Genomic DNA, 10,495 nt, shown 5'->3' with positions numbered 1-10,495 from the left:
TCGCCCCAGTGCCCTGAAGTCCCTTTTGATCGCCTCAGGACTTCTCTCTGCAACCTCATCACTGCCACCCTGTATAACCAACAGCGGGTAGTAGTCAGTAGACCGTACCAGATCAGGGAGTTTCCTAGTAATGTCTCTGACCCTGGCCCCAGGGAGGCAGCAGACTTCCCTGTGGGACGGGTCCGGTCGGCATATAGGGCCCTCTGTTCCCCTCAGAAGGGAAGCATTTAATTAAGTTCCTTTCCTTTTATATGTTATAACATCACATCCGAATTGCCCAGCCTGATTAGCACGGTAATTTCCAAGGTCCAATGTATTTTTTACTTGCTTTTCTTTCACAGGTAGTAACTAGTATTGAACGTCCTTCAATTAATTGTACTCAGGCTTTGGCATTATTGATTTTAAGGTAGCTTTATTAATCTGAGACTGCAAGTAATGAGTTTTAATGTGTTCCAGATTCATTGGAAATAATGGGACAGTCTTGACTCGGAATTGTAATGCATCTGGAAAACAATAATGCAATCATAATTAGAAAAACCTTCCATTGCTTAGAATGTGCTCAACCCATTTATCTGACCTTAATTTATACTTGAAGCCTTAAGTATTGCGTAGGAACTCTTAAGTTCCAGCATCTATTCAGTAGATTTTCTGCATTTCTCAGACTTAATTCCTAATGGCTGTCTTTCTGATTTCTACTGTGGATGCTCAAAGTGGAGGGAGAGGGATCAGTCATTTGGCTGGTGCTTGGGTGATAACGTGGTTTGGATGCCTGGCTGTTTAGTATGTCAATGTTAAGAAGCAGGGGAGCAAAACTGTAGAGAGAATCATGTCTGGGTCTTGACCCAGCCTCTACTGCTGGGGCCCTACTTTTGATTAACATTAGTCTGGTCCTGTGAATTGCATGTCTCTTGGTGGCTTGAGTGCACCTGGTGCATCCTCTCCTCCAGGTTTAGTTGCATGCAATCTGACATCATCCCATACTGCCATCCAGAATGGAGACATTCACTTCCAGAGACTTCTCATACTGATACACCCAGAAATAACTGGATCCAGTTTTCAGTGGGTGTGCGTCCAGCATCTGACCCTGACTAGGAGTGGGATTTCCACGATGCTCCCACAGTCATTGGTCATTTTGAATATGTCTGCTAGTTCATTCTAAATACTTAGATGCCAACTTAATGTGAACAAATGGTTAAAGACAAAAATAAACTTTTATTGCTCCTGGATTTAACATGAATATGAATGATTTCTTTCAGGTGTTAGTCCTTGGAAATAAAAGAGACCTCCCAGGTGCACTGGATGAAAAGCAGTTAATTGAGAAATTGTAAGTAGCTGGCCTCTGTAAAAAGCTGAGACACTGTGAAATTTGATACGTAAGAGAAAATCTATGGCAATAACCAGCTATAACAGATTCCTTTTTACATTCTCGGATACTCCACTTCAAGCTCTGCTGGCAGCTGAAACAGCAATCTAGGCTGATAACTGACTGCAGTAGATTTGAACCTCTCTTGATTATTATTTTGGTTGTATAAAGTTGTTTCAGATAATCCTGTTTTCCCATCACCAAAGATACAACTGCTATAGATAGTAATAGGCTCACTTACACTTTTCTCAGAGTACATTGTAGTGGCAGTTTAATGCTCGAATGGCATTAGAACAGAACCATTTCAAACTACTGTCTGTAAATTTAAGCAATTCAGATATTTTTGGCATGTATCCAAAGCATATACTTATGGATTGCTGAAACTAACTTAAATTGATGCATTGTAAGGATAATTGTAAAGAAAATATACAATTTTGTAAAAATGGCCAGTATAGCACTCATTTTGCAGAATAGGATTCTATGTCTCAAATCACATAATTTTAATCAGTAGAAAGTGAAGTGGAGTTTCAGTATAGAAGGATGATCCAAAGGCTAAGCAACTAAACTGGGACTTAGGAAACACAGAATGGCTGAGGTTGGAAGGAACCTCTGGAGGTCATCTTGTCCACCCACCTGCTGAAGCAGAGCCACCTAGAGCTGATTGTCCTGGACCGTGTCCAGACGGCTTTTGAGTATCTCCAAGGATGGAGACTCTGCAACCTCTCTGGGCAACCTGTGCTAGTGCTTGGTCACCCTCAGAGGTAAAAAGTGTTTCTTTATGTTCAGACTGAAGCAGAGCCACCTAGAGCTGATTGTCCTGGACCGTGTCCAGACGGCTTTTGAGTATCTCCAAGGATGGAGACTCTGCAACCTCTCTGGGCAACCTGTGCTAGTGCTTGGTCACCCTCAGAGGTAAAAAGTGTTTCTTCATGTTCAGAGGGGTTCTCCTGTGTTTCAATTTGTGCCCATTGCCTCTTGTCCTGTCACTGGGGTCCATCTTCTTTACAGCCTCCCTTCAGATATTTGTACACATTAATAAGATCCCCCCTGAGCCTTTTCTTCTCTAGGCTAAACAGTCCCAGCTCTCTCAGCCTTTCAGAATATGTGAGATGCTCCAGTCTCTTAATGATTTTAGTGGCCCTTCACTGGACTGTCTCCAGTAGCTTCACATCCCTCTTGTACTGGGGAGCCCAGAACTGGATACAGCACTCCAGGTATGGCCTTACCAGTGCTGAGTACAGGGGAAGGATCATCTTCCTCAACCTGCTGGCAACACTCCTCCTAATGCAGCCCAGGATACCATTAGCCATTTTTTCCACATTGCTAGATCATGTTCAACTTGGTGTCCACCAGGACCCCCACGTCCTTTTCTGCAAAGCTGCTTTCCCAGACAGTTGGCCCCCGGCATGTACTGGTGCCTGGGGTTGTTCCTCCCCAAGGACAGGACTTTGCACTTCCCCTTGTTGAACTGCAGGAGGTTCCTGTCAGCCCATTTCTTCAGCCTGTGGAGGTCCCTCTGAATGGCAGCACAACCCTCTGGTGTATTAGCCACTCCTCCCCGTTTTGTGTCATCAGCAAGCTGGCTGAGGGTACATTCTGTCCCATCATCCAGATAACTGATGAAAATGTTGAACAGGATTGGACCCAGTATTGATCCCTGGGGTACACCGCTAGTTACTGGCCTCCAACTAGTCTTCGTGCCACTGATTGCCACCCTCTGGGCCTGACTGTTCAACCAGTTTTCATTCCACCTCGCTGTCTGCTCATCCAGCCCGTACTTCCTCAGCTTGTCTATGAGGATATTATGGGAGACAGTCAAGGTACACAATATCCACTACTCTCCCCTCATCTAATAAGCTGTAGATTTCATTGTAGAAGGTTATCGAGTTGGCCAAGCATGATTTCCCCTTTGTGAATCCTTGCTGACTACTCCTGATCGCCTTCTTGTCCATCACATTCCTGGAAATGGTTTCCAGGATTAGTTGCTCCATCACCTTCCCAGGGATCAAGGTGAGGCTGCCTGTTATGTAGTTCCCTGGGTCCTTCTTCCTGCTCTTTCTGAAGATGAGTGACATTTGCTTTCCTCTACTCTTCAGGCACCTCTCCCAGTTGCCATGATAGTTCAAAGGTTATCGAGAGTGGCCTCACAATGACATCAGCCAGCTCCCTCATCAGTCGTAGGTGCATCCCACCAGGGCCCATGGACTTCTGTATGTCCAGTCTGCTTATGTATTCCCTGACCTGATCCTCTTCCATCAAGGGTACAACTTCCTTGCTGCAGACTTTCCCCCTGGTCTCTGGGGCCTGGGATTCCTGAAGGCTAATCTTGCTAGCAAAGGCTGCAGTCAGTATTTCTGCTTTCTCCATGTCATGTGTAACCAGGTCCCCCATCTCACTGAGCAATGGGCCCACATTTTCTCTTGTCTTCCATTTGTCACTTACGTACTTATAGAAGCCCTTCTTGTTGCCTTTGACATCCCTCACAAAATCCAATTTTAGCTGAGCTTTGGCTCTCCTAACTGTGTCTCTGCATGCTTGGACAATGTTTCTGTATTCCTCCCAGGCTACCTGTCCCTGCTTCCACTTTCTGTATGCTTCCTTTTTGTGATTGGGTTTTGCCAGGAGGCCATCGTTCATCCACTTACGCCTCCTGGCTTTTTTTCCGGACTTGTTAGGATGGGCTGCTTTTGAGCTTGGAGGTGATCCTTGAATATTATCCAGCTTTCTTGGGCCCTTCTTTGCTACAGGGTCTTATCCCATGGGACTCTTCCAAGCAGATCCCTGAAGAGGCCAAGTCTGCTCTCCTGAAGTCCAAGGAGGTCATTATTTAGCTCTCTTCTATATTTGAGTCTCTTGTGTGATCTCGAGACTCTCCTTCTCGGTGCCTCCACTCCCCATCTGCTCCAGGAACGTAATCTGTTTCCTGCATGTCTGTGTCACTTGTGTGAGGATAAATAAATGAAAAAATAACAAAGTGCTATTCTGGAATTTACCAGAAAGAAACGGAAGTTAATTAAGAATCAGTTTCTTCCTAAATGTAGAGGCATCCTTTCAGTAGGAATCAGATCTGATATATTTAAGTATGATATAATAAACATCCTGAAGATTAATGGTGTGATCATTTGAGTGCTGTTACTTGATTGTAAGAGTTATTAGAGATAAAAACTCTGAATTCTAAGTGAAAAGAGTAAAAGGTGAATGCTAAGGGTAATGTTACTTGGTTGCTAGAAAATGTTATTTTCAGCTCATGGATTTCTGTGTTTTTATTATTCACTATTGCACTGACTTAATGAGAAATTTGAATTTTTGTGAAATTACTTTATAACCTTTTAATCTCTATAGTTTAAGAAATGTGGGGGGTTTTGTGTGCAGTAGCATATTTTAAAAATTTAATATCTGAGGATAGAATTGAACCCACTGAATAAAAAGCAGAAAACATATAATTTAATGGAAGTTTCTTTTGTCAGTTTTTGTGGAGTTATGACACTACTTATTTTATTATTTTTGTTTCTGTAGAAACCTTTCAGCTATTCAGGACAGAGAAATCTGTTGCTATTCTATTTCCTGTAAAGAGAAGGATAACATCGGTAAGCTTCTTTTTCTTACAGCATCATCAGTGTATGCTTTGTACTTTGGATCAGATGTTAAAAATGTTAATGAGATTTGAATATCTAACTCCAATATCTAACTGAAAATCTCAATTTACTTCAAAAGATTTTGTTGCAAATATTGCATGCAAATTGCATTTGTTCTAACATAGAATTATGTGTAATTTAAAAATCACTTGTAGAATTATTTAGTTCCATGAGAAGTTAAGAAATTAATTTGATAGGGGCCTTGGAAAAGCATATTTAACCCCGAAGTAATTGAATCCCTCACAAAAACTGTGTTACTTTTGAAAAAATAGTGACTGGATATGAAGGCCTTCCAATTATTAGGTGATACTTAAAAAGTTTTGGTAAGCATTTCGCTCCATACACGATTTTACTTTGTAAGCAGGCCTTAACATGCGTCTGGCTGCATGGCGGTGTTCCTCAAACTGAGGGACTAGTGCTTTTGCCCTGCTGGAGATGCAAAGAGCATATCCTGAAGTCAGTGAGGACCTATAAAAACCCCATGAAGTTGTCTTCCATCTGCCTTTGCTTTTTGCCCTTTCCTCTCTCCCCCCTTTCTTCCACTTTCCTGTCCCTTTCCTCTGTTATGTTGTCCCCTTCCCTTCCCTCCACAGGGGAGGAGGAAGGGGTGAAGCACAGGCTGAGCCAGCAGCAGCAGTTGCCTGGGGGCATGCTGCCTCTGTGCCACCCTTCTTCCCTGCACGCTGCTAAGGCAAGTGGTGCTGGATGGGAGGGATACAGCCTGGGTAGGTATTTATAGCTGCTTCCTGAGGAAGCCAGCCTCGTTAGAAGAGCTGGGCAGCTCTGTAGGGCTCAGCTGAACGACAGACGGTGGGAGCGGGAATGGGAGGAAAGCCAGCAGGGGAAAGCTGAAGCCACCTTCTTTTCCATCCTAGGCAGAGAAGACCAGGTAGTGGAGGTGGTGAGGAGACTATGCCATGACACCTGGGCTTCAGAGAGCTGGGGGAGATTTCAGCTGTGTGCAGGGACGTGTTAGGCAGTGAGGGCTTCTCTTGGAAATGGTGTACACGATTTGGGTACGTTGGTTTGAAGGAGACCAGACCCAGGTTTGCTGCTGCTTGGGGTGCAACAGTTACCTCTGAGTGAGGGAAATACACAGAATGTAGTGTTACCCTGGGGAAGATTAGACTTTGGGATATAAGGACTGAGGAAGACAACAGAGTCAGGATTATCTGCGTAAGTGAAGGTGACTGAGGTTTTAGAAATGCAGTGCTTGATCCTCATCAAATTGGCAAGGCTGCAGTGGAGGATCTCAGAAGTGGTACTGTGACTAGAAACTGGTAAAAACAACTTAATTTCTGAAAGGATCCTGGAGAAAATAGGTTTTGATCCTGGTTCATTTATATGGATGGCCTGGAGGAGAAAAGCATGCAAAAAAAACATGCTAAAATTTGCAAATGGGAAAATAATGAAAAGAATGATACTAATGCAGAACCGTGTAGATCACTTACTTGTGGAAGTCCTGGGAGTAGTGATGAGAACGACTCAAATCCTAACTGAGAATCAGTCAAGTATCTTCCAGTGTAACATTGTGCCAAGAAAGGCTAACCTGGTTCCTGAATATTTGCCCAAAGAAATAACAAATGGGAGCAGACTGCATATATCACGTGTGTTTGGAACTGTGCGGGCATTACTGGAGCACTGTGTGCCATATTTTGAGGAAGACCTTGAGAAACTGAAAAGAGGTTGGGCAAGAACCTAGGGAGATCAAGGGACTGGAAAATATCATTTATAATGAAAAACTATAATGAAAATATATTTACCTTATTAAAGTGATGAAACCAGGCTGTTAAGGAGAAGACTGGGAGCTGTCGTTGTCTTCTGCATTTTTGATTGATGTCAATGCATTTGAATGAGATGATAGTCATTTTTCAGTGCAAACTGCAGCCTAGCTAACTGGTCTCATCAGGAGGTGTAGGTGTAAGGCAGCCAGTTTCTGTGTCCTGAGAGACTGTGGAAGATTAGTATATAGTTATTAGCTTTGTTTTAGATGCCGTGGGATGCTTTTGTCTGCAGTCTCAGTGCCTAAGCTGGTCTGCCAGGATGTTCATGGAGTGCTGTCTTGAACTTAGGACAGATGTGGCAACAAACTTAAATTTGAGGGCTAGAGCTGTTGCTGCCCCCTGACATCCTTCCTACCTCCCTGACAGATGTTACTGCCTTGAGGCAAAACCTTCTAATCTGCTCATGAATCAGTCTGTGAACTGCTGCAGTTTTCAGCCCAATGCATTAGATTGTATCAGGAGGGCTACCAATTTCAGCTATCAAATTTTAGTCCAATGTTGCATGACTTTCAGAGACCTTGGACTCCTACAACCTACCTAAGTGGCTTCTTAATGCTTTGTCAGATGTTTGCCCTTCTCTTTCCTTCTGGTTGTGTATTTCTGCCTTTGTTCTCACACTGCATTTCATTCTAGTCTGGATTTTACAGTTCATTTTATGGTCATCCTAAATCTTTGCTTTTCCAGCAGTTCTTCATCTGTGGCTTAGAGAACTTGATGTCAGTCATCATATTTCAAGAATACAAAATGCACGTAATTTAAAAACAAACAAAAAACAACAGGAAAAAACCCTACCTGGAGTTTTAAGTACTGAATTTTTAATTAGGTGTAAATGAGAGCCTGTGGTTTCTGGGTTTTGTTTGTTTGGGGTTTTTTTATTTGTATTAGCCTGCTGGTGTTCTGTTGTCCTTTTACACTCTGCAAACAGGCTGTTGAGTTTTTCATTTTGTTTTATTTATCCTGGCAGACATAACATTACAATGGCTTATTCAGCACTCCAAATCAAGACACTGCTGAAGAAAACTTTTGGAAGATAACTCATTCCCAATCACTTTGACTCCTATCAGCTCTACACAACTGAAAAGATGAAGAATGCAACTGCGTACTACCAGGACTCACTTTGGTTGTATTTGTTAACAGAAGTAAAACTGAGTTATAGCTTGTCTCTCTATTTTGGTTCTTTTTTTAAAAATCCAGATATTTGTCTGCCTAGGTGAAATTCCTGAACGCCTTAATACAAGACTGAAAGAAATCAATACTTTTGGGGGCTGAAATGTTTGAGTTTATGCATGTGAATTGTTAAATACTTAGTAATTTTTTTCTAATTTGAAACTGAATAAACTGCACAGTGGAAACGGGTATGACTGGTTTTTTTGAACGTATCATACAATTATTCATACAGAATGTTTTCCCTGCAAACACCTGTAGTTAAGTATCAATAATCAGTTAAAACCATAATTAAAAGCATCTTATTTGAAGCAAATGCTGTTAATCAGAACACTTTCAAATACTTTGATTGACGAGAAGTTATTTCCAAAGTCGTGTATCTGTAGTTATCTAATTTTTCCAGTCACTAGTGTAAATGATTCGTATGAATATTCTTTGGGAATTGAAAAATAAAACAAATTCTAGACAATCCTGTCCCCCTCTATTGGGAGAGGAAAGAGTCTGGAATTGCAGCGAATGTTTTTCTCTCTTAAACAGAGAACGAAATACAGAGAGAGAGCAGGTGAGATCACATGCTTACTTTCTGTCATTATTACCCTCAAAATTCATGGATTTCCTATGCATTTTTATTGTAAATGAAATAATTTTCACAGTGCTTCTGGACTACTCTTTCCATTCCTGAACCTTGTAGAATTTTCGACTATACAGCCTAATATAGCTGAGCTCTGAAAAAGGATTAGTTCTTTGGAAACAGATTAAAGGAGCAACTCACTTTTGAAATTTTGATGCTAACACTGCTTCTGAGTGCTTCACTTAGGAATTCTTCTGTGAGTATGGAAACTCTATAAATATGGAAAGTTCATGTCAAGAAATAGTAGATAGACTTAAAACTTACGCAAGATGCTCAGTGGTAAAGTGTTTCAAGGACACTTGCAGATCTAGGAGGGAGAAGTTCTGGGATGCTGGTCTAAAGATGTGGTAAATCAACTGATTGCTATCGTATTAAAAAGGTTATAAGTCATTTATGCAGTTCTTGCACTTAAGTACATGAACTATAAAAGGAGCAACATTTTTGTCATGTCTGTTTGAGGATGCTTTTAGGCTAGCGGCTCTGACAAGCTGCTTAAAACATATACTGCACAGACTTGATGAAATCTTTCTTGAGTGTCACAGGAATGCTACTACAAACATGATAGTCAGGTTATAGCACTTGTTCATAAAGTTTGCAGTATTACCTGCAGAAGTCTGGCCAGAGTGGCTAATTTTTCTATGGTTACATGAAAATGATTAGACTATGTGTTAGGTGCTGAGTGCTCAGTAAATAAGTAAATAGTAGATGTTCCTGAAACGGGATGTTGGAAATGACCTTCCAAAATCTGACATGTAATCTATCTTGTGACATTTTGTATGCTGAAAAACCAGCATTAGATGGCTAAGGTGATGAATTCTGAACACTGTTATTGCTCATGGACTTTTGAAGTAATAGAGCCGTTGCAAAATGCACTGGAATTGCAGTCATGATGCATGCAACACAAGAGAAGAGCCACTTCTGTACCAGTGCTCTCAATATCCTTCCTGTAGTTGTGCTTTTTGACAGTAGTGCCTCATCCTTCCAACCTACTGTCATGGCATGCAAGGTCATGCTTCTGGCATAGGAGCCCCATGTCAAATCTTACTGCATTGCTCCTTAATCTGGACCTCTCTTGCCCCTTTGCTGCAGGAGGTTTGTGGGAGTGGATGCAACCTCTATGCAGGTTGCTCGGAACTGCCAGTTTTCCAAGACAGCACTGGTGAGAAAAGCGGTGCTAGCTCCTCTCCTTCCCTTGCTTTCCTCAATGTAGCATTTCCTTGGGAGACAACCAAAGAAGTTAACTTCCTATATGTGGTATATGCATCACCAGGTACCAATGCAAGCTAAAGACAACCTGTGGAGGGAGGAGGCTAGGTTCCAGGCTGGCTGAATGAATCTCTGTGAATAAGAGATGAGAATGAGCAATTTTGTTACTAAAATTATCCCATTATACAGCATATGCTGATTTTTTTTCTCAGTTCTCCTACTATGTGACCTTGTATCCGAACCTAAGGCAAATCAGCACAGGCGCTGGCCTCACTGTTCCCATTTGAAACAGCCTGTCTGTTTTTCAACAACTTGCCTTCAAGTAATTTTTCAAAATGGCCTTAGCTGAAGATGAGTGTTTACTGTCACACTCAATAGCTTTGTGGGAAGGATGAATTGTAGCTGAGTGACAACTCTGACATCCTATTTCTGAGACTGTATGTGGCCATAAAGTGTTACAGAGATCTAGACCACTGGAGACGGTATTGCAGCAAAGTTGTTTGGAGAGGTCACAAACTTTCTCTGCAAAGGAGCCTCTGTGCAGGGAGTGTCCCCTTGCTCAGACAGCAATATATAATGCAGTGCCTTGCACGGGTCCACATTAAGTGTATTTCAGAAGCAGGGAGGGCATGGCGATACATGGAGTAACCACACTGTGATTGCTTTCCACTTCTCAGCACTCCTGAGAAGCTGACTGCAAGACAGAGCAGCA

At 42.1% G+C, this 10,495-nt stretch overlaps 1 protein-coding gene across 1 annotated transcript in view; it reads left to right on the top strand.

The window, feature by feature from the left end:
• LOC103923852 (ADP-ribosylation factor-like protein 8B) overlaps positions 1 to 8,134 on the top strand; it is a 31,234-nt gene extending 23,100 nt beyond the window's left edge. The window contains exons 5-7 of the mRNA XM_009332282.1: positions 1,257 to 1,324; positions 4,880 to 4,950; positions 7,747 to 8,134. Of these exons, the coding sequence (XP_009330557.1) occupies positions 1,257 to 1,324; positions 4,880 to 4,950; positions 7,747 to 7,796 (189 nt within the window). The 3' untranslated portion in view covers positions 7,797 to 8,134. The remainder of the gene's footprint in view (positions 1 to 1,256; positions 1,325 to 4,879; positions 4,951 to 7,746) is intronic.
• Positions 8,135 to 10,495: the final 2,361 nt, after the last annotated feature.

Source organism: Pygoscelis adeliae, unplaced genomic scaffold (assembly GCF_000699105.1).
Source record: "Pygoscelis adeliae isolate BGI_AS28 unplaced genomic scaffold, ASM69910v1 Scaffold9, whole genome shotgun sequence".
In the NCBI taxonomy this organism is placed as follows: Eukaryota; Metazoa; Chordata; class Aves; order Sphenisciformes; family Spheniscidae; genus Pygoscelis; species Pygoscelis adeliae.
The sequence above is the reverse complement of the archived record's forward strand: the minus strand, read 5'-3'. Positions and strand labels throughout refer to the sequence as shown.